The sequence below is a fragment of the Nelumbo nucifera genome, chromosome 3, assembly GCF_055504915.1.
Source record: "Nelumbo nucifera cultivar China Antique chromosome 3, China Antique-T2T, whole genome shotgun sequence".
NCBI lineage: Eukaryota > Viridiplantae > Streptophyta > Magnoliopsida > Proteales > Nelumbonaceae > Nelumbo > Nelumbo nucifera.
In genome coordinates, this window is record NC_142651.1 from 110,327,530 (window position 1) to 110,352,510 (window position 24,981).

The 24,981-nt window shown below is 39.5% G+C and overlaps 1 protein-coding gene across 5 annotated transcripts; it reads right to left on the reverse strand.

Moving 5' to 3' along the window:
• Positions 1–447: 447 nt before the first annotated feature.
• LOC104607152 (putative hexosyltransferase MUCI70) lies at positions 448–21,989 on the reverse strand. Of its 5 annotated transcripts, none has more exons than XM_010272691.3 (9): positions 21,838–21,989; positions 20,979–21,546; positions 6,881–7,034; positions 6,601–6,780; positions 4,195–4,266; positions 3,908–4,107; positions 2,413–2,828; positions 1,781–1,965; positions 448–848 (listed from the first exon to the last, which is right to left on the reverse strand). In XM_010272691.3, exons 3-9 carry the CDS (start codon positions 6,957–6,959, stop codon positions 475–477), a joined length of 1,506 nt encoding a protein of 501 aa, XP_010270993.1. In that variant the 5' UTR covers positions 6,960–7,034; positions 20,979–21,546; positions 21,838–21,989; the 3' UTR covers positions 448–474. The 5 variants fall into 5 exon arrangements, with proteins under 5 accessions (XP_010270993.1, XP_088757533.1, XP_088757534.1 ...); XM_088901407.1 differs by having other exon boundaries at positions 20,979–21,518; positions 21,838–21,972; XM_088901408.1 differs by lacking the exon at positions 21,838–21,989 and having other exon boundaries at positions 6,881–6,978; positions 20,979–21,811.
• Between the last annotated feature and the right edge of the window lie 2,992 nt (positions 21,990–24,981).

Here is a 24,981-nt window from a genome sequence, read left to right on the forward strand (position 1 = left end):
AAACACTTGAAAATTTGTAATGCCAAGTCCTTTCTTAAACATCCTGACATTTTCAAAACCCTTCTTGATGATGATCCCGTGACTTTTTGTATTAAGAAAAATCTAAGATGCCGGAAAGACATGATACCAGAAAGCCTAGGACAATCAAACCTTTGTGTGAATTTTGATGAAACCTACCTGATTGGTTACCACTTTTATGATGCCACTTGATTGGTTAAGCCTTTCCGGTATCACGTCTTTCCTGCATCATACCCACTGCAATAATCTTTGTTTAAACCAAAATATTATGACAGACATTTCGATAATACCATAGCACAAAATGGACCGAAAAAAAAAAAACCCACCGTTAACAGTGGTCAAGGTCCAGGTGTTGTCGTTTCCCTCATTTTGATTTTTGAGTATTCTAACCTTTCTTCCCACTGATGATAAATAAACAAAGATGAAACCTTAATCAGTGGGAAAAAAGTTGAGAAATTAGCCCGCTTTTGATGTTCTTGCAACAGGTGGGAGGTAAACTGAGTTAAGGTCCCCAGTATAAGGAGTCCACAGACCTAAGCCCCCCCTGCTTTCTTTCAACCCACTACCACTCCCCTTAAACTCATCCAAAGATTTTACCCATTCTACAACAGAAGAATGCTCCCGAGTATGTGGGTGCAACACAAACAACGAGTTGTACTCACAGTTGGGAAACATATAGAAATTGAACGAACTCCCTAACCTGTACACAACATAACCAAAGCTCAGCTGGTCTCTTGGTGTGAAGAGGTTGACCTCATTGAACCACAGGCAGCTAAACAAGTTGTTGATAGCAGTATGTTCCCGTATTATAATGGCTCCCTCAGGCACATCTGCATTTTATCACTTGCTGTCATTAACATGAAATACAAAGAAAAATGCCTTAAATATAAGAGCTAAGATTTCCTTTTCCTTCTTTTTGGGGTTGTCCCTGTGTGTATTTCTCTGTACATGAGTCTTTTTTCTTTTCCTTTTACTGAAATCAAGTTTAAAACAGAGTTAGCAAGCCACAACCAACAAATAGACTTTTACTAGAAGAGCCCTGTGCCATGCACCGGCTGGTGTTAAAAGATGACCATGCTCATTTAAAAAAAAAAAGATGACCATGTTTTACAGGAGAGTGATTACATGTTTCCTAATAAAAAGGAAATTGAATCGGTTTTGAGTAGCCAATGTTTTATTTTTGTTTTTAAACAAAAACTACAAAATTCCAAGGGGGGTACGGAAGCAAAAGACAGTAGGCTGACATAGACAACTGCATTTTAGAATATGGTAATAAATATGTTCAGGGTCCTCAGACCAGAAGGAGAATATAATGTATGGAATGGTCATAAACCAATGAGAACATTTCCTTTTGGCCTTAAGTATCTCCCTAATGGAAGCCACTTTTCAACATGTCCCACATACCAAGCTTTTAATTTAAGCAACATTCTTCTCTGCAATAATGACAACACCAGAGGTTTTATCCTCAAGAATTTTAAATTTCGTCACGTATCAGGGCGTATCAGCCAATACATATTGTATCGGGGCCCCTCCAATACGCCCTACACAAAGTGTTTTGGGGTCCCACCTATTTCAGAGGGTAGATGGGCCTTAACCGACCCCCTTGAACAAGTTCCGAAGGAAAAAAAAAAAAAAGAGCGAACCAAGATACCAGCGTATCGGGCTGTATCGATATTTTGAACCTTGTTTATCCTATCTTACAAGAGGACAAAAAGGAATTGCAATAAAGAAACATAATCTGTTTGGAAGTTGCTTTTCTTACCACTGACTGTCCTTTTGTTTGGACTCCATGGTTCCATTCCCTCATAGCGGTATATTTTCATGTGGAGGTCAATAAGAGGACGGGCGTAACGCTTCCTCCGTTTGATAGCATCGGCCTCCTCATATATACTATGATGGTGTTTGTGGCGAGCAATGGCAAATGTGTGCTTTCCACGCCATAGATATCTGCAAATTACAAGATAATGCTGTTTAATGCGTTTCTCTCAATAAGCCTTTCAGAATGAATGGTGCACACTACCAGATATCTTATCCTAAAAACCTCCTTAAGATCCCCCCTGTACGGTGGGGCTAAGAATTCTGAGCTGGGATGATCAGTTACTCCCAAATCAATCTGGTGAAATATTCCTATAAAAAATTATCAGTCAATGTATTCTTTGAAAATATTGTGGGCCTCGTGGCAAAAAAACTCAAGATTGATGGTCAACACTGCAGAAAGTTTTTCCCCTAGAAAATCTCCTACTCGATCCCATATTAATCACTTTTATGGTCTCACATCAAGCAATGCATTAATTTTATTTTGTGTATCTCAGTATAGAAAAGGGGAGAGAAAGTGCAACTTGGCCAATAAGACTCAAAATAAGCAACATCCACACCCAAATCAATAGGGCCCACCTTTCTAGCATAAGCAAAGGATCAACTATCAGCTCCATTTTTCCATCAATCCAGATACTGTATTGTGCTTGAGGGAACAGCCGATGGGTTAGTATCTTAGGAACTTTCCCATTTCTTCGGGGCTCATCATAGGGTGGATGGTGTAATGGCACAAGGCGCCAAATACCAACCCACTTCCCCCCCTGATGATCCTCTCTAATTGTGACATTTTTCTTAATGAAGTTGAAAGACTTCTCATCAACAACCATAAGAAAGCAGAAGAGGTTTTGGGATCGATAACTTATATTTGAAGGCTGGTGGGGCGTGTCATATCCATCAAAAATGCCTGATGCAACAACAAACCTACATTTCTTGACATACTCAACTTCTACAGGATCCATCTCTGCACCTCCATTGTGCATAAAGCCACAGTGCACCTGAAGGCCACAACACAAGAACAACAAGCAGAACCAATCCAAGTTAATGCAAAAATCACGATCAGAAAAAAAAATGAAACTCTAGAACTGCATTCTGTAAATCCTTTCAAAGGGATTGGAGGCCAAAACTTTGAGTTATGTTGCACTGTAGCTTTTCATAGTGTTGATAGCTTTTCCAGTCAGTAAAATATGTTGAGAAATAGCGGGTAAGATATTTATGATTGCTTTCCAAGGACTCCTATAGGTGAGATTCCTAGAAGTTCCAGAATCGCACCCATTAGAGTACAGCCATGCATGCTTTTTAATTACCAAATACTAGAAAAATTTGTTCTCAATGGGAAACCTCCATAACCACTTTCCCAATAAAGCAGTAATTCTATACCTCAGCTGTCCAATCCCTAACCCCCCCCCTCCTTTTCCTTGCTATTTGTTACTTTCTTCCAATTCAATAGGTCTGCCTTCTTGTCATTCCCCAGGTCTGCGGGTCCCAAAGGAAGTCCCTAATGATTTTTTCAAATTTCTTTACAACTTTGGCTGGGGCTATAAACGGTAAAAAGTTCACTGGAAGATTAGAGAAAGTAGATTTGATGAGGGTCAACCTACCTCCAATGGAGATGTCTTCCAACTCACCAGTTATTTATTTATTTTTTATTTTTTTGTAAACCTTTCAATGATCTCTTCCCAAGAGATCAGCTCTTGAGAAGAGCCTCTTAGGGGTAATCCTAAATATTTAATAGGCCAATTCTTAATGTTACACCCTAGTAAAGTGGCATACTCTTCCAACTCTACCTGACATTAAATCGCATTTAGAGCAATTAATCCTCAGCCTTAACTCTCTCTCAACAATATCTAGGATTCCCTTCACAACTGTGAAATCCTAAGAGCCTCGAAACTCTCCCATAATGATGGTGTCATATGCAGATGCAAATGAGAGACCACCTTCCCTTCTCTACCCACTCTCAGCCCCCTGTCAATAAGCATTCTTGCTAATTTAGTAGTAAATCATGTGAATGACAAGCACAAGAAGAAAATTTATAAGCAAACAAAGCATAGTTTGTGCATGTAAGAGTTTAGCTTACCTTCATGGTCGAATTCAGCTTAAAACTTTGTTCTCTTTGTGACCAGCTTTGATGCCCTCCAAATAGTGGGAGTGACTGAGAATCATTATTTACAGACTCATCCTCTAAAACATAGGATAAATGTTGGACAATGTTGTCAGATATTCTTCTCTTTGGGATAACTATTGCATCAGGATCATCTTGAAGGGGAATTGGACAACCTGAAATTAACACAAAGAACATTAGATGATTATAATTTTACAGATAATAACTTCAAGACAAGAGAAAAGAAATGCATATCATCTTACGGTGTTGTGGTTTTGGTAGAAGCCCCATAGTGTCCAACATCATAAATACCTTACTTTCTTTGTTACAAATAGCTGCAAATTAAAAAAAAAAAAAGTAGGCCCATGTCAACCTACTGAATCCAGGAAAACAACATTCAGATAAATCAGTCACTAATATCATTTAGTGAAATCAGGTATAAGTGACCAAGTAAATTTGTTGACCAGGCCTAACTGATTGCAATACTTGATTGTAAGTTGCTTGATATTTGATAGAACTGGACACCATGTGACCAAATTGGATTCTTATTGGATCTTTTTTTTTATATATATATATATCATAGGTAAGCCAACCTATACAGCCTGTGGTAATTTTGTGTAGGAATGTAATTCATATCTTACAGATGAAAATTACAAATAAACATAGCTACAAAAATGGACTTTCATTTGATCTTACAAGCCTAGTGCCTGCCCACCATTCCTACCTCCCCTACCAAAGAATCAGCTAATTCACCAAATCATTAGAGTGAAGAATAAATAACAATTATATGACACTTGGATATGGAGATAAGGGTGTGAGAAGACAGCATTCTGCAGGAAAGTAATTCAGGAAAAAATAATTATAAAAAAAAAGTATTTCAGGAAAAAATCAGGGTCAATTTAAAGATGAAATTCATGGCTCTTATGGGATCAGCTTATGGAAGGGTATATCCAAACTGAAGCAGACATTTTGGAATACCATCATTCTCAAGCCAGGTGTTGGTGACCAGATTGCTATTTGGTGAGACCCCTGGTTGCAGATTCAGATCCTAAAGGAAAGTATTCCTCCTTATACTTGCTGGAATTAAACAAAGAAGCTTCTATAAGAGATTACTTAATCTGATAAGCATACTGCAGCAGGCCAGAACCAATCCCTCAAAGGAGGATTGCATGTGGTGGATCCTAGAAAGTTCGGGTAGTTTCTCGATCAGATCATTCTATCATTCTCTTGCCATCTCTGGCTGAATCCGTGTCATGGGCTTGGATGTGGAAAGCAAAATAGCCATTGAAAGTGAGATTCCTTTATGGACTGCAATCCTTAACAGAATATCCGCCACAGATCATCTTGTTTCCAGGGGACTGGCCATAGCCAACCAGTGTGTGCTATGTCAAGCTGAAGGTGAAGATGCAGACATGCAGTACATCTTTTGGTTTGGTGCCCATTTTCCTACCGCAGCTGGTGTCATTTCTTGCAGCTATTCAAATTAGCCCTGGTCTTGCAAGTTGAACTGCCTTATTGCAGCTGGTCTATGAAGGCTTTTAGAAACTTAACAAGAGAGGTAAGAGTTCATGGAAGATTCTACCAGGGGCACAAAGCTGGTCCATTTGGTTGGAGTGGAACAGCAGGGTTTTTAATCAAGTGGGCCTAGGTCCTGAGCAGCTAATTGGGAAGATAAGATTCAAACTTCAAAGGCAGTTGATTGATTGGGCAAGTGCACAAAAGGAAATTAGGAATAGCGAAAACAGGAAGGACAGTCATTATACTCTTGTAGAAGTGTATAGGCCTATATATCCTCATACTTATTTGTATCTTTTGTGGAATTCTCACCCTCCTAAGTAATACAATGCATCATTAGTAATGGAAAATCAAACTTTTTGACCAAGGACCATAGGTTGAATCTCCTAAAGGAAATTAGGAATAATCAATGCTTTTAATACAATTATACAATGACAAGTTTAATACAGAATCATAACAAAAGGGAAAAAATACATCTATGGGAAAATAAGTATAAGCAATGCTAAATCCATGTCTGGGCATGATAAATAGAGTCCTGTGGATGATAACTAAAACCTCTAAGAAAAGGGTGGAGCTATTCCTTAAATATCTACCATGGATATAGTAACAGCTGTAGTCAGAGCGCAAGCACCAATAAGAATGAGACAATATAGCAAAGATGTCTAATCATGGGGAAAAATAAATGTTAGTTGATTATTCTTGGCTGAAACCAGGATAAATCAGTCATATTTCTACCTGGTCTCTGCTTATTGTTAAAACTACAGCTCATGTTGCAGAAGAGGTGGATATTTACTTTAAGACTAATGAACTTTGTTGCCTATACTATGGGTTGTTACAATTTATGATTGCCCTTTCGTACAAACTTTGTTGCCTATTGTTTTTTTCCATGTTTATTAGTTTACTAATGGCTAACAAGTTTTGTTGCTCATATCAATATTATTTTGCCTTGCTCTTGCATGTCTTGAAAAGTAACTAGAATTTCTAATATTGATATTGTTTTCCCATCTAGCTTTTACTTTTATCATGTCCACGGACTGGAGTTCATCTCTCCAATGCCAAGAATTTATACAAAAGTAAATTGTAACAAGCATAACTGTAAATATACATTCAAAACTTCAAAATAATCAGCATGAAAAACTTGATTTCTGTTTTACCTGACAAAAAAGTTATGGAAGATTGGCAAGACCAAATGTGAAATAATAATGCTGTCAGGATGAGAAACATCCACAATATGCCAACTACAAGAGCCAAACGTATGAAGCCCCTCTTCCAGACAATCTTCATTGCATGATCTTGTGACATCCTCCCAGGAAAATAAAAACTGCCATCAACATCTATATTCAAAATCCAGAAAAGAGTTAGCTTACATATTGATTCGTTACAACAAAAGAAAGTCACTACAGACCCCAAAACCTATGAATAAGGCATTCTTACCTTTAAAAAGACTTCGATTGTTCCAGTCTCCTCTGCGATTTGCCCGTAAAGAGACAGAACATTGGGCTCCACTATCCATAATTATATCTTTTATTGAACTTCAACATACATAATTACTTCTTTAGCCATATCATATTTCCAGCAAAAATGAATTCTACAATCAAAATGAAAACATTCAATGGAAAGATATTAGGTAACTGAACTCATATGGTTTAGATATTTTCCAGAAATTTTTACAAAAAAAAGAAAGCTGTTTTCCAGGAATGGTGTTGAGTTTTTTTTTTCTTGGAAGAGGGAAAAGAACGAAAAAAGGAAGATCTATAAAATAATTTCATCTATAAGTGGTTAAGCATTGTTCTATCATATGAATAGCAACAGCATATTACAGAACACAAAGCTTTTAATGAACTCAGAAGAAAATATTGGTTCATATAGCTGTTTTTTTTTGGAAAAATGAACATTATATTGTATTAAACTTTTAAACATAGTTCCATGCATATCATTCTGATTTTTGAGGGAATTGGAATTGCCTGGAATTTCCCTCCTTACATACTTTATAAGTGTAAGAGCATGGATAAGCAAATTACCACAGACCGCAGCGAGTAGACATGCGAAACAGGTTAAACAGGCAGTTTAAAGGTGCAAAACATGACCAGTAATCCTCAGTAGTCTTCAGTAGTTTCCAACAGAAACAGAATCTTTAGCTCAAGTATGTGCGCAGATTGGGAATGACACGTGTCTTAGTACCACAACCCTGTGTGGGATTCAATAAGAATCTCCTATATTAAAGCAGGTTGATGTGGCATTAACCTAAGTGGTTTAGAACATTCCTGAAGCATGCTTTCTATGTGATCTGATAAAGGGGGAAGAAGAACATAGGTGTAAAAGGCTTAAGAGAAAAGCATAGAAATTTCCAGAAAATGGCTTCCAAGAAAGCTATAAAAAAGGGCAGATCTCAGGACAATGATACAGACAACAGATTCCAAAACCCTAAGTCCATTCTCAGTCCAGACCAGTTTAAGATTTCAGAACACAGACCTTGGATCCCATATCTGAGGACCCTTCACAGTCAACAACCTCACTCAACTTTCAGGCAGGTATCGGCCAGTCTGCCCTGATGTTCTTCCAATAAACTAAGCTATGGGCCAGTCCAGTCTTTCTTATATTTACATAATGTACACTCATTGATCAAAACATTTAAGTAAACTATAATTATTTTTTTATCAATAAATAAACTATAATTATGATCAAGATATATCTTCTCCTGCCATGTGAATTTTTTGTTAGCTTCCTATATACGAGATCCACCATATGTTGGGCGTCCAACAAAACTACCAGAAAACTATCTTCCTCTTTACACCCCCCCCCCCCAAAAAAAAAAAAAAAAAATCCTCCTTGCTTCCTCAAGACCTGCCAGAGAGCTTTCATTCTGCATCAAGAGCCTTGCAAGGGAACCCTGCTGCTGCTAACACTCTGCAATCATTTACTGTTAGCACATAACCGAACATTGCTTCGCCTGTATCAGGCATATAATAACCACCAATATATAAGCATATTTCATTGCACTCAGTTACTTCACGAGACAACTGAGAAATGGCGCGGAGGATTGATTTGTTCAATTGTCTTCAAAGGTATATAATTATGCAAGGTATCAATTAGTTTTCATGTAGGATCTTGTTCCTAGCACCTATATTGGCCTTATTGCTAGTAGTGCTTTTGATAGAAGTTCTTGCTTCTGAATTTATGACTCCCACTTCAGTGGACCTTGCATCCAATCTTGTAATACTCCATGGACCACTTTATTATCATTTACCTTTGAGCTGAGATTAATCTGTAGGCCGAACCACACTACTTTGACAAAGAAAGCAACTTTGCTCAGCTATTGGTAAAAATTGTATTGGCACTTGTTAAAACACCACCCCAGAATGCCTTCCACGCAAAAACTTATCTAAAAGGAACCTTTTCTTCCATACATAATTCCATTTGACTCACTAATAAGAAGATGCCAGCCGTTCTCTGATGTAGGATTTATATGCAGACTCTACAGAATACTGGAAGGAATGTGATCACTTCCATAGGAATAGATCCTTTTTCTGATTCTTCACTAATGTGATGTGTATCTGCTGAATGCACTCCACATCCTAGTCATGAAAGCATAAAAAAAGGGCAGCCCAGTGCATGAGGCTCCCACCAATGTGGGGTCTGGGGAGGGACTGAGGGACAGATGTACACAGCCTTACTCATGAAAACCTAGCTTTAATTTTTTTATGAATAAATGTAGCTTTAGTTTCCATATATCCCGTTGTCCTGCCTGATTTATTAATTCACTCACCTTCATAGTTCCCACTCTTTCCTTCATCTCGTCCCTTATCCTTGGTATTCCTCCTAGTATTTCTAGTACCCAAGGATCCCCCACCACCCAAACTCCGCATCCATTCTGAACTTGCCAAAACAAGTTATTTTGAGTTCACTTGCAATTTTTACGACATTTTCCACCATAATGAATGTGATTTTTTTTTTCTTTTGATTGAAAAGAGAACTTTGGTTCAAATATTTGGCATTAACGACTTTTGAGCACGAATTTCCTGTGAGTCATCATTCTCCATATTTGTTTGCCAAAAATAGCCATGTCCATTTCATGCACTTGTTGAAATCCCAATCCTTCATGCTTTTGTCTGCATAATTTGCTCCGTTCAATTATATACATGCTACGCCTGCCTTCTGACCCTGTCCACCAGAAGTGGTTTTGTAAACTCTCTATTTGTTTAGAGACTTTCTTTGGTAAGATGCTCACCCCCATGGTATATATGGACATGGCTTGGACAGCTGCTGTAATCATTGTGGTCCTACTCCTACCAGCCTATGAGAGTAACTTGGCGCTCCAAGAGGCTGTTTTTTCTTTTGTTCTATCAATCAACTCTGGGTGTGCTCCTTTTGTATTCTCATTTACCCATAATTTGATTCCCAGATACTTTTCATTCATCCCCATTATTCTTTGCATAAATTTCCTCTTCCAACAATGAACATTTGCACTAAAGAACATGCCACATTTAACTTTGTTTATTTTCTCTCCTGACATTTGCTTAAGTTTACCTAAAATGAATAATGCAATCATAAGCAAACAACAAGTAGTTTATAGATGGGCAATTTCTCCCTAATTTTATACCAGTATACCCTTTATCTCTCCTTTCATTTCTACATGTTGGAGCATGCTAGAGAGCATCTACATGACTATAATGAAGAGATAAGGAGATAATGGTCTCCTTGTCCCACTCCTCATTTAAGGTCAAACAATTTGGATGGAACACCATTTACTTTGATGGCAAACTGTGGTGTAGTGATACACTCATGTATCCATTTGCACAGTCATCCAGAAACCCCATTTTTTCCATCACTTGAAGTATGAAAGATCCCTTCACTCTATCATAATCAGGTGACCTGTTCAATTTAATAGCCAACCATCCTATACCTTTCTTTTACTTCTTTATCTTCCTTATGATCTCCTTGGTCAGTATAACAATATCCATCCCTTTTATTTTAGTCGCCCTATATATACTAATAGAAGTTGGCGCCGCCAGCACTGTTCCATTTCCAATCTCTTCTCTTCTCTTCTTCCTTCTCTCTTCTTCTTCTCTTCTCTTCTTCCTTCTCTCTTCTTCTTCTCTTCTCTTCCTCTTATTTCTGGCCGGACACACTGTCAAGAATAAGGAAGAAACTTCAGAAGTTATTGTGCAGTTTTTCAAAGGGCTCTACTCAAAGGATGGTACTAGCAGAATGCCTCTGAACATATGGGAAGGTCCAAGATTGTCTGAAGACAAAAAGGTGTGGCTAGAAAGACCTTTTGAAGAACAAGAAATTAAAGAAGCAGTTTTTAAGATGGATGGTGATAGAACTCCTGGACCAGATGGGTTCCCTATTCTTTTCACCAACTTTGCTAGGACACAATCAAGTCTGATCTAGTGGAGGTATTTGCAGACTTCTACCTATCAGCCATTGTGAACAAGGGAAACAACTCAACATTCATCACCCTAGTGTCAAAGAAAGAGAGAAGTTAAGGATTTCAGACCTATCAGTTTGGTGGGAAGCTTATACAAAATAGTAGCGAAAGTGTTGGCGACCAGACTAAAGGAGGTGTCGAATGATCTTTTTTCTTTTTTTTTATCAGTGTGCTGAATGATCTAATTTCAAACAACCAATTTGCTTTTGTACAAGGAAGACAGATTACTGACAGCATTCTAGTGGCCAATGAATGTGTAGAAGAGAGATGACAAAGTGGCAAGCCAAGGGTAGTAATCAAGTTGGACCTTGAAAAGGCCTATGACAAAGTGGATTGGGATTGCTTGTTAGTAGACCTGTTCATGGGCCGGGCTGGGCTTTTACTCTTCATGAATAAAAATTTGTTAGGCCCGAGCCCGAGCCCGGCCCGACCAACGGGCCTACAACTTGGGCCCGAGCCCAACCCTGATAAAAAGCCCGAAGCCCGAGCCCGGGCTTTTACTCACCGCCGGTGACTGTGTTCGTCGGAGCTAAGTTCGCGGTGAGCTGCGATTTTAACAGTGAAAAGTGTGCCAGTTCGCATCTAAGAGAGAGAGAGAGAGAGAGAGAGAGAGAGAAAACTCACCGCCGCCGCCTCGCCGATGTCTGAGATTTGAAAGAGAAGTGAGAAGAGGAACGAGAGAGAGAAAGAAAGAGAGAGAGAGAGAGAGAGAGAGAAGAAGAGGACTCACCGCCGGAGTTGTTGTGCCTGTGAATGTTCACCACCTCGCCGGTTGTGTGGCTGCCTGAGAGTGTGAGGACTGAGGAGGATGTGAAGAGAAGAGAGGTTCGACTTAGGGTTTTTTAAGTTTAGTCTATAGGTCGGGCCGGGCTATTTTGGCAAATCCCAAGCCCGGCTCGAATTTATTGCGGGCCGGGCTTTTTGGCCCGAGGTTAAGCCCGCGGGCTCATTTGCATGTTCAAGCCCGTCCGGAGGCCGGGCCGGCCCGTCGGGCCACCCGGCCCATGAACAGGTCTACTTGTTAGAGACTCTACGCCTTAGAGGTTTCGGTAGAAGGTGGATGAGATGGATAAAAGGGTGTATTAGCTCTACTTGGTTTTCAGTCCTGATTTAATGGGGAACCTATTGGTTACTTTAATGCAAACAGGGGCTTGAGACAAGGGTGCCCTTTCTCCCCTCTACTCTTCACTTTGGTGGCGGATGTACTCAGTTACTTGATACAAGAAGCGAGGGAGTTAAATTTGCTGAAAGCCTTTGAGATAGGTATGGAGGCAGTTCCAGTTTCTCGCTTGATGTTTGTAGATGACATTATTCTTTTTCTGGAGGCGGATTGGGAGAACATTTCCATCTTAAAGAGTGTGCTAAAGAGTTTTGAGATGGTGACTGGACTCAGAATTAATTACTCTAAAAGCAGCATTGTGGGGCTGAATGTTGGTGACCCTCTATTGGAGAGGTTTAGGGAGCTGTTGGGGTGTAAGTTGGAGAGGCTCCCTATTGCCTGTTTGGGAATGCCTCTTGGGGGGAACCCGAGAAATCAAAGTTTTTGGGACCCGGTAGTGGAAAAATGTGAGAAAAGATTGGCCACATGGAAGAACAGCTTTCTTTCAAAAGGTGGAAGACTTACACTAATTAAGGCTTCCCTCGCCAACCTACTTTCTGTCGGTTTTCTGAATCCCAAGCAAAGTAAAAGCAAGATTGAAAAACTACAACGGGATTTCCTTTGAGAAGGGGGTAGTGAAAACAAGTGTCATCTAGTAGGCTGGAAGCAGGTTTATAAGCCAAAGGAAGTTGGTGGTTTGGGACTAGGACATATTAAAGAAAGGAACTTGGCCCTTCTTGGAAAATGGCTTAGGAGATATCCCTTGGAAATGGAAGCGTTGTGGACAAAAATCATCAAGAGCAAGTATGGGAAACATGCCAACAGTTGGGCTAGCAAGGTCCACTTGAACCGGGTCAAAGCATCAAACCCTTGGAAAGGTATTACTTCTATCCATGATATTTTTCTTGATTTTGTTAGATACCAGGTGGGGAATGGTAATAGAATCAAATTCTGGTCTGATTTGTGGTGGGGGGAGGACACCCTCGCTAACTCCTATCCTAGAATCTTTAACCTGTCCCAATCCAAAGCCACGGTAGCCTCTAGCCTCAACCCCTCACCCTTCAGAACAACTTGGAACCTAAACCTCAGAAGGCCTCTAAGGGAAATAGAAATTGCTGATATAGCTAGTTTGCTAAACTCTCTTAATGAGGTCTACATCTCTCCCACTACACCTGACCAAAGAATCTGGAAACCTAACCCTGCTAGTAAGTTCTCCTCTAACTCCTTCTTCAAGGCTCTAGTGTCAGAAGATCCAATGCCTCCTTTTCCGGCTAAGAAAGTCTGGAGACCACACATCCCCCGTAGAGTCTCTTTCTTTGTGTGGGAAGCCTGTTTAAAGAGAATAAACACATGCGAGTTGCTGCACAAAAAGTTCAAAGGCAGATTATGCATCTCTCCTCATGTTTGTCCTCTTTGTCTTGGCATTGGGGAGACAACTGGCCACATCCTTCTCCACTGCCCGATCAGTAGAAAGGTTTGGTACTTCTTCCTAAACCTAGTGGGTTATAGCTGGGTGTTCCCGGAGAGGGTGGTGGACATCTTGTGGCAATGGCAAGGCAGAGGACTTGGAAAAAGAGGAAGATTTTACTGGAATATAGTGATCCATGCAGTCTTATGGGGTATTTGGGAAGAAAGGAACATTAGAACCTTTGAAAATAAAGCTAGAAATATTGAAGATCTAACTTCCTACATCACATATCTCTGCAATCTTTGGGTAATTAACTCTGAAGTGTTCAAGGGGCTCTCCCTAAATGATCTCCAGAGAAACCTACCAGAAATCCTACACTCCTCTCCAACATCTTGGAGAGACAGTGAAATCTAGCCGTAGGGCTATTTTTGTACTTGTACTTTTCTTTGCTGTATACCTATTCTTTGTATTATATCTCTTTTGTACATTAAGGGCAGATCTATCCTTTTACAACTTAATATAAATATATCTTTTAGGGTGTCAACTGACACAAGGTGTCACACCCACCATTCGGCTGTTCTCTCTATGTCTGCCTCTCTCTTTCTCAGACTTTCAAACTGACTTTGACGTGGTATCAGAGCAGGTCATGACCTGAACTTCTCTCAACAGATCGGCTACCACTGATTCAAGAACTCCATAACAGTATTTAGAAGTTCTTGAGTATTCTTGTTTCCTCTCTTCTTGGATCGCCTATAGATCTAAACTCTACAGATCTGTTTCCTGGACTGTTGCGCCACTGGGTACAATCTTTTTTTTATATCTCCCTATAGAGGCATCGGATCATCCTGGAATTTTAGATCTGGTGTCGCCCAGAGCAGATATATTGAACCTCTTTGGTTTGGTTTGGATCGGTTTCGTCTTTGAGGGGTTTTGATCCACTTGTCAGTTCAGCAGAAATCTACAGTTGCCTTTTTTGGACATCAGAAGAAAGGTATTCTTCTTTTCTTCTATGGTTCGAATTTCTTTTGGTTTCTGGAAGTGTGTGTTGTTGCCCTTTGTCATTCGATGGCATCAGAAAGGATGGATGTTCTTCCTATGAAGTTCAACGGTACGAACTACGCACTATGGAAGTTCAATTTTCAGTTTCATGTCAAAGCTAAGGGCCTTCGGGGGTACCTAGATGGATCTGTGCCTAAACCTGATGACTCTGACACCAAGGGACTTAATCAGTGGAAGATCGACAACGCAAAAATTGCGTCATGGATTCTAGGCTTAGTCGAAACTGATATTGCTATCCCTACGAGAGGGAACAGGACAGCCTATGAGATGTTTCAATACCTTGAGAAAGTTTATCAGCAGTCGAATACCTCTAGACAATATCAGATAGAGGTTGACATTTTTTCTTACTATCAGGGAGATAGAAAGGTCCAGGAGTACTATGCCGCGTTCATTAACCTCTGGATAGAATATGAGTTAGTTCATATGGGAGATGATCCTTCAAACTGTTGTGTTAAATACATGAAGGAACACTACGACAGGAGAAAAATTATGCATTTCCTAATGCACCTAAGGCCAGAATTTGAAGTTGTCTGTTCTAATATCCTAAGCTGAGGAACACTTCCCGACTTAGATACTATCCTTGGGGAGATTTTGAGGGCAGAAACTAGATTGACTACTCAAACTGCATTGGATGGAAGGAAGGATTCCAACATTGATGTTGTCTTCTTGGCAACTAAACCAAAGGGGAAGAAGGATTTCTCTAAGATACAATGTTATGAATGCAAGGAGTATGGGCATGTTGTCTCCCATTGCAAGAAGAAAAACACATGCACCTATTGCAAGCAGGTCGACCACATCATCACTGAATGTCCTACCCGGTCACAGAAAGGTAGTGGTCCAAATCAAAAGAAAGGTAACTACAAGGCCTATCAGACTATTGTAAATGGTTCAGATGCCTCCTCCTCTATCACTTCTGTAGCTAGACAAAATGACACCTCCAATGGTATGTCTGAAGAAAGGATTCGACAGCTCATGTCCTCGGTCATCTTCTCAGCGTTCTCTGCTATCGGTCTGTCTAGTAAGTCACCGACCTGTTGCCCTTCACCGAACCACCTCTGGTGTATAGACTCAGGAGCCTCTAACCACATTACAAGGGCTACTCTTGGTCAGTATTCCAAACCCCATCTCCCCGATAGACATATTATTACTGCAAACGGTGAGAAACTTGACATACTTGGTTGTGATGATTTGTACTTATCTACCTCTAAATCATCTTCGTTTCATTTATCCAAAACTCTATTTGTACCTAAACTCATCACCAATTTGATTTATGTTGGCCAACTTGTAGAGGAAGGTAACAATGTCACATTTACTTCTGATGGTTGCTTGATGCAGGACCGGAAAACTGGGGAGGTGAAGGGGAAGGGGCATAGACTGGAAAGACTCTTTGCCTTGGAGTTTGAGAAGAATAAGATTGATTCTACTTCTACTTCTTGTTTGCTTTCTACTACCTCTAGTTTTGGATCTTTTAATTGTAATAATGATTGCCATTTGTGGCATAGACGCCTTAGCCATCCTTATTCTAAGAAACTTGATCAATTATTTGATCCTGGTAGTTTACCTGTTTCTATTATTTCTTTTAGGAATGTGAATAAAGATTGCATTATTTGTGGTTTATATAAGAGTCATATTTTACCATTTCCTTCTTATTCTGAAAATGCAACCGTTCCCTTTCATTTAATACATAGTGATGTCCGGTCGTCTCCAGTTGTTTCACGACTGGGGTATAAGTATTTTGTAACCTTCATTGATGACTGCACTTGTTTTACTTAGGCTTATTTTCTTCGAAAGAAATCTGAAGTGTACACTGTTTTTAAACACTTTCACGCTTATGTAATTACCCAATTTGATGCTCGAATTTGTGTGCTAAGATCGGATTCAGGGGAGAAGTATATTGATGGGGATTTTCAAAACTACCTGAAACAACATGGAATTCAACCCCAAAAATCTTGTCCGGGTACCCCACAACAAAATGGGGTAGCAGAAAGGAAGAATGGGCACATCTTGAGTGTAGTCAGAACCCTTTTACAAGATTCCCATGTACCCTCTTGGTTTTGGGTGGAGATGGCCAACACTGCTGTGTATCTCATAAATCGTCTTTCGTCATATGTTTTGAATAACTCCTCTCCTTTTCAATCTCTTTTTCACAAACCTCCAAACCTATCCATGCTCAGGGTTTTTGGTTGTACTTGTTTTGTCCACCTTCTACCCCATGAACGCGCAAAGTTAACTACACAAGCAGCTTTGTGTGCCTTCATGGGATACAGTTCTCAACATAAGGGGTTCCTTTGCTATGATCCCTTGGTTCGTCCCCTTCAAATCTCTCATAATGTAGTTTTTTCTTGAAAGTGTGTCATTTTTTGAACATATTGTGAAATTCCCAACTCCTTCTATTTCCTTGTTGCACAGTTTTGATTCTACAGGCACCTCAGATATTCCATTCCATTGTCACCCCCGCAGCAGCTTCAGACATACTTCAGGAAACAATGGTCTTCTTCAGTCTCCATCCCCCCCCCCTCTGCTCCGCCTCCAATTGTTGATCCGGTCACTCCAGCTCCCTTAGTAAGTGTACCTGACCTTCCTCCTAAACCCACTTTATGCCATTCCACTAGAATCTCTCGACCACCTAACCGCTATGGTTATTCACCAGACCATAGCTCCTTTTCTACCGTTTTATCTGCCAATGGCATTCCCAGATCTTACCAGTAGGCCGTAGCAGAACCACACTGGAAAGATGCCATGGATTATGAGATTTGAGCCCTTCTTGAGAATGACACCTAGGACCTGGTTCAAGCTCCACCAGAAGCCTCTCTCATAGGAAGTCGATGGGTCTATTCTGTGAAACCGAAATCTAATGCAAGCCTAGACAGATATAAAGTCAGACTTGTTGCACAGGGATACAAGCAGGAATACGGGATAGACTATGAGGAGACCTTTGCTCCTGTAGCTAAAATGACTACATTGCCATATCTGCAGCCAAATAGTGGACAATCCATTAGATGGATGTCAAGAATGCTTTTCTTCATGGGGAGTTAAAAGAGACAGCCTATAATGAAGCCCCCTCTAGGATACTGTACAGATCCGAAACTTGTTTGTCGTCTGAAGAAATCACTCTATGGCCTAAAGCAAGCCCCTAGGGCATGATTTGAAAAGTTCAGATCCATCATCACCGGTGTTGGCTTTACCCAGAGTCCTTCTGATTATTCCTTATTCATTTTAAGGAGAAAGCAGGGAGTAACAATATTACTCCTATATGTTGATGATATACTCATTACAGGGGATGATACAGAAGGAATTTCTAGGCTACAACATTTACTCAGTGAGTCCTTCAAGATGAAGGACTTGGGGCCTTTGACATATTTCTTGGGCCTTGATGTGAGCAGAAATTCTCGAGGATACTTTGTTAATCAACAAAAGTATGCGGCTGACCTAGTTAAACAAGCAAATCTTAGTGACTCTAAGATTGTGGACACTCCACTAGGACTGAACCTAAAACTCAGCAAAGATGATGGGTCTCCCCTTGAAGATCCTACCCTTTATCGTCAGCTAGTGGAAAGTCTAATCTATCTCACCATGACTCGGACAGACATATCTTATGCAGTTCAGATAGTAAGTCAGTTTGTTTCTTCTCCAAGACAACCACATTTATCTGCAGTTCATCGGATTATAAGATATGTGTGAGGCACACTGTCACATGGGATATTCTTCTCCTCATCATCTCCCATTCATCTTATGGCCTATGCGGATGCCCTGACACCCGACGGCCCATTACTGGCTGGTGTGTCTTCCTAGGCAACTCCCTTATCTCCTAGAAGTGCAAGAAACAAGCTACTGTGTCCAAATCTTCCACTAAAGCTGAATACAGGGCTATGTCTTCCGTGTGTAGTGAGATCATATGGCTTCGGGCTCTTCTATTTGAAATACTAAATGAGCCGTCATTGTCTGTTCCTCTTTATGCAGACAGTATCAGTGCAATAAAAATTGCATCCAACCCCGTCTTCCATGAACGCACCAAACACAGAGAAGTTGACTGCCACTTCATTCGCGATCTCCTTCTTGAGAGTACCATATCTCTTTCCCATGTCTCTTCCGGGCTTCAACTAGCAGACTTGTTGACTAAAGCAATGACACGGGCTCGACATCTATTTCTCATGGACAAACCGATGCTTGTTCCTAGGCATCAGTTTGAGGGGGAGTGTAGAGACAGTGAAATCTAGTCGTAGGGCTATTTTTGTACTTTTACTTTTCTTTGTTGTATACCTATTCTTTGTATTATCTCTCTCTTGTACATTAAGGGCAGATCTGTCCTTTTACAACTTAATATAAATATATCTTTTAGGGTATCGACTGACACAAGGTGTCACACCCACCATTTGACTGTTCTCTCTATGTTTGTCTCTCTCTTTCTCTGACTTTCGAACGGACTCTGACACATCTGAGTGGACTATAAGACAGGCTCCTAGAAAAGGAGGAGGAATGACTAAACTTTGACCGGTAGCGCCCAAGGTTCCACAGGTCAAGCAGGAATTGGGGGTGTAATCCGAGGGGAAAGGGGGAATAGTTGCTGGGCTTACAGTGGCCCGATTGGGAGGGTTGATGCCACAAAGGCTGAGGCTTTGGCTGCACTCACAGGAAAAGTCCCCACTGCAGATCTGCTACTGAGCTTACTGGCCATTGATTTTACTGAGAAGCTGCCCTCTTTAGACCAATTCCATGTCCACTGGTCGTCCTGACTGCAGTCAATACTCTGAGCTTGTAAAGTTTCCAACAATCTCACAACTTCGTCCAATTCCCATTTCCCAATCAAAACGACTTCTTCTGAACTGTGGATCCCAGGTCACCTCATTACCCGAGGTGTAAGAGTCAGCAATCAAAGCATTCTGATTGGTGGCACACTGATAAAGAAGAGGAAAAACTTCAGCCAAAGGGTATTCCAAGCACCAAGGATCCTTCCAGAATCTGATTCTGTCTCCTCTGCCTACTTTGAAGCTTAAACCCTCTCTAAACATGGCAAAGCATTTCATTACGCCTTTCCATAAAGAACAGCCCCAATTAGGAAGTGGATCTCTCAATCTCCAATCACCCCACTCTACCCCAAACTTGGCAGCAATCAGGTTTCTCCACCAAGCTCCTCTTTCCGAGACAAATCTCCAGATCCATTTACTAAGAAGAGCCAAATTAGTCACCTTAACCATTTAGCAAATCCCCTTCTGTTAACCATATTTCCCTAGATTTTTGTTTCCATAATTTCTCCTCCCGTTCCTACCATCGATTATATTCTCCTTCCACTCTTTTTAACTTGTGGTGTTCTATAGTCCCATATCATTTTCCTGCAAGTCCCTTTGAAGCTCTTTCTCTAATTCTTTTAATTTCTCTCTAATTATTCTGAACAATTCTTTGTTTCGTATCTTAAAATTTTCTTTACAATTTTTAAATTTTTTTATTACAGTAAAAAAAAAAAATTGTCCCCTTCAGCCCCCATTCCATAATTTTCTTGTCAACATACCACATTCTCTTCATCCACCCACATTGCAATGAAGTAAAATTGTTTGGACCCGTCAATTTTGTTTGGTAAGCATCCAACATAAGCACTATATGATCGAATGTACTGTGTATATGTTCTGTATATTGGCTTCTGGGAACATCTGAAGCCAACCCTGTGTTTCCAAGCATCTATTTAACCTTTCCTTAACTCAACATCCCCCCTGTTGTTTATTTGATCTTGTGTAATATGGGCCCTGACTTTTTCTTATAATAAAAGAAAATTTTTATTAAAGAGAAATAAAAAGGAAACTGATTACAACCCCGACTAAGATGCTAAGTTAACACCTTGATCTTAATCTATCGACATCAAATAAACACAAAGAAGAAAATCTCATACAGAAACCTCACAAACTAAATAACAATTAACAAATACGCTTCATCACACTCAACTCTGAACTTCCAAAAAATACAAAGAAAACCTTCCTCCAAAGTGCCGATATCAACCCCCCCGCCCTCTTCAGCAACACTGCCGCTACTCCCCCCCATCTAACACTTCCTCTTGCCCTTTTATGAGCTCGTTCCATGACTCTCCTACAGTGGCAATCAAATTTAATAGAGATTGAGATAATCGGTGATCATTCACCCTACGACCTTCATAATCATAGTCTTCTCTACCGTTTCCTATAAAAAAAAAAGAAATCTAGTCTTCTCACAGGATCACCGTAAACCAAACAGCTCCAATAGGAAGAACCGTTAAGATTGTTCCATAAGCTTCAGTGGTATAATAGTCTCCCTGAGTATCCATGTGCCTCCTGAATAGCATGATTTTTATAATTTAATTTTCTTATCAATTTTATGTTGTTATCTCCATTCAACTGTGTTTCTGAGAGGAATAGAACGTCAGGGTTGCACATACCGCACAATCTTGTTAAGAAACGCATTGTTTCTGGGTTATTACACCCTCTCGCTTTCCAAGGAATGGTTCGCATTCTCACAATAAATTCCACACAAATAATTTTGCTATATAAATACAAGCACTGGTAAAAAATACCTGTTCTTCACCAGAGAAACCAAACTCTGTGTCACGGACTTCGTCGGTTTGCCGTCTGTCCACTGCAGATGGAAAAGTCCAGATATAAAAGCATGTGAGCCAGAACAAAACAAGGAATGGTTTTCCTGTGCTTCTGCTATAAGCGATTCTCCACAGAGCTTTCTAGCAAAAATATTTCAGGCTGATTGCCGAGGAAGCTTTGTAAGAGTTACAGTTACAGGCTGGATACCGAAGAAATACAAAAACTTCAGGATTCCGAAAAACAAAGACAAGCTGATCGCTGACGGTGGTGGCCGGTAGGGTTTCTCGAAACTTCTCCCCGAAGCACACAACAAAATGCTCTTGCGCTCTGTGGTTGTTCCTTGGCTCCAATGTTCAGACAACAGAAAGGCTGTCAACCTTCTTATTTCGCAGCGCATTGAATGATAGGTTGGTAACGATCGGAATAGAACATGAGGGAATTCTCATCTCACCAGTCACCACCACTTTTTCTTCTCTACCCCGATGACGATGGCTCGATGAGGCTCCGGACATCTTACACTTCCATGTGGACCATCATAATAATAAACTGTGAGAATCAAGAAAGTGTATAAAAGACCTAGATCTCAAGAGGAAACTAATGACAATCGGAAAAAATAATCTTTCTACAATGGATCTCATCAGTCTTTAGAGCAAATTAAGAAACAAGGTCGACAAGATAAACTTGGCATGATTTAAAAAAGAAGAAACGGAAATGTATGTGTGTGCCTTTTTCGTAATAAAGCACTGCACAAAAAAATAGTAAATAAAAGGAATGAATCATGCGAATTAATGCAGATAACGTTAGGATGAAAGGATAAGATGAGAATACTGAGTTTACATTGCATTTGATAAAATCTTTCTTGCTGTGACAAATTACAGATCTCGTAGGAAACTCATAAAGTCATATGTCTCAGAACAAGATAACAGGAATAACACACGTGACCGTTCAAGTGTTCATTAATCAAGGCGGTGTTTGGCATCGGTACCATGTCAGAGAAAACAAAACGGTGCTGGAAGCAACGCTTTCTTAGTGATGTTTGGTATCGTTTACTTTATTCAGTAAACGTTTAATTGATGGTGCCACATAGGCATCATCTCGGTATTTTCTCTCTCTTGTTCATCCCCATACATAAAAAATGTAAAAAGTGTGTGCCTAATGGTGCCCAGTTGTATTACATTTCTCGGTTTTACTAGCATATAAAGTACAAACATTTATTCAATAAACATAAACGGTACCAAACACATACCTTGTTTGATACCGTTTTCTTAATAAAACATTTGGAAATCGGAAAGTGTGGTCTAGAGTAATGCTAAGTTTGATGTTTTTTAGAAAAATTGTGCATTGCTGCCAATGATGCAATGACATGGCATCAATGTGATATCATCTTGGATGTTGGATAATAAGATCAATATTGAAAACTTTGTTGCCAGTCCTGGTATCGAACAAAACTAGTGCTATTTTCTCAAAATCCACCTATATGATAGCACCGGTTTCAAACAAAAAAATAAGAGAAAACGATGCTTACAACTTTACATGCCCAGCACCATTTTTCTCAAAAAACGGTGTGATGTCCCTAGCATTGATGCCAAACACCTACCAAGTGAACATTCATTCTCTTTCATCGTTCAGGATTGTCACCCTAACTCTCTTCGGACATAATGCATCTAACACAAATACCCAATAGGCCGATAAAAAGGGGAAAGTTATTGATATGGACACTTCACTTCAGAAATTTTGGCTTACTATCAAAAACATGAATTGGGATTTGCTACTCACAAGATGCAACTCACACCAACTTTACGGCGTAGGGGTGTCAATCGGTCGGTTTTGGGTTGGATCCAATCCAATTCAAACCTTATCAAATTGGATTTGGATGGTCCGTATAATTATTGGATTGGGTAAATCCAAAATAAATTGGTCAATATTCCTATTGGCCTGAATTGGACCTAAACCAAAATTCCAATAATCCGATCATGAGGCCAAACCCTTGTCCAACTTGAAACTGATCATAACTGAAACTGGCATAAAATTACTTTTATGAAAGTACTTTTACGAAAACATTTTTATAAAAGTAATTTTACGAAAGCACTTTTTACAAAAATACTTTTACGAAAGCACTTTCACAAAAGTGCTTTTATGAAAGCACTTTTATAGAAGCATATTTATAAAAGCATTTTTACGAAAACACTTCTACAAAAGTACCTTTACACAAACAATTTTACAAAAGAACTTTTACGGAAGTACTTTTACAAAAGCACTTTTATAAAAGAACTTCTACGAAAGCACTTTTATAAAAATACTTATATAAAAGTACTTTTGTGAAAGCATTTTTACAAAAGCACTTCTAGGAAAGTACTTAATTACTTTTATAAAAGTACTTTTGTAAAATCACTTCTATGGAAGTATTTTTATAAAAGTACTTTTATGAAAGTACTTTCATTAAATTACTTTTACAAAAGCACTTTTACGAAAGTACTATCAACAATTTTCATGTATTTCAATTAGCACAAAATATGGAGACAAATTACAAAATAAAATTGTAATAAAGAAAAATAAACAAGGGAATGAACTCTCTTTGATTTTTTGCTCGATGACGTGAACAACCTCTGATTAACGGTCGAATTTGGTGAAGACGAAGGCGTTGGCTTGTTTCCCGTACTTCTTGAAGTGTTGATGTAGATTCATCGATTTTGGTGCTTTGGGAGATTTGATGTAGCTTTCTTCACTTTGAGCTTCGCGCTTGATCGGCTATGAGGGATGCTTCTCTAAGAAGGGCCCTTTTTGTGGTGGTTTGATTTTCTTTGGAGAGCTTGAATCCAAGTGAGTTGTAGAGAACTAATAAGCTTTTCCCTTCTTTCTTCTCTCTTTATCTTGAAGTTATTGGAGTTTGCAAGAGCATGTAGTTGCTTGCAATCCTCAAGTGTTGGTGTCTAAGGGCTTCTTGCAATGTGATTCTCCAAAAGAGGAAGAACCCTCTTTCTTCCTAGGTAAGGTTATTTATAGCCAAGGATTAAGACTAACACCTCAGCCCTCTTAGCTAACCAATTCATGTGAGTGGGGTGTTTGATTAGCATCAACTCCTATGCATGTACCATTATGTAAGAGTTAGTGGTCTTGCCAATAAGACCACCCTATTACAATAGAAGATGGGCCAGATTGGACTTAATACACTTGGATCCTTAGGCCATCAAGACATACTTATGTAGACTTGGGCCTTGGGCCCATGAAGGCCCATATTAATTTGAGAGGGCTATCATGTAACTTAAGTCCACTTATTTGACTTAAAAAATTCACATGTCTACAAGTACTTTTATCAAAGTACTTTTATGAAAGAATTTTTACAAAAGTGTTTTCTCAATGCCAAAAGGGTATATTTTTATAATTTTCAGAATTCTTCATTTTAATATATTTTTTGTAAATTTTATATGTTCTGTTTTTTATATATAATTTTTGATATTTCATTCGGTTTGGCTACATAAATGCTGTTTTGCCATTTCATTCTGTTTAGGGATGCAATTTTGGTGGATAGGGTAGGGTTAACAGTTAGCCCAAGCCCAACCCTAAGATGTAAGGTTCAGGCTCAGGCCTTGCCCAACCTGGTTTTATCAACCTACGCCCAACCTGAACTTAACCCAATTCAACTCAGGTTGAACCAGGCTGGGCGGTTGGTTTGGTTTGAAAGAATCTATGGTTATATTTTCATATAGTCATCATTTACTGGTCTTTAGAGCCCGCCGTAGAAGCAAAATGGATAAAATATATATATATAAGTTTCATTAACAAAATATGTATGCATATTCCATACATACATACACGAATATATATTAGTTAGTTAGTCAGTTAGTTAGAAAATATATTATTCTACTAATAAGATGCATATGTGTATGTATTTGTTCATGTGGGGCTTGGGCTACTTGACATTTCAACCCAATCCCAACCCAATTTTGAGTCAGGCCCAAGTTTTTGGCCTAGGCCCAACAT

Bases quoted from the DNA above. Each gene is read 5' to 3' on its own strand.
- LOC104607152 (XM_010272691.3), bottom strand. From the start codon at position 6,959: ATGGATAGTGGAGCCCAATGTTCTGTCTCTTTACGGGCAAATCGCAGA. The intron at 6,781-6,880 runs GTAAGAATGCCT...TTTTGAATATAG, and splicing joins CAATCGAAGTCTTTTTAAAG to ATGTTGATGGCAGTTTTTAT. The intron at 4,108-4,194 runs GTAAGATGATAT...TGTTAATTTCAG, and splicing joins TCTACCAAAACCACAACACC to GTTGTCCAATTCCCCTTCAA.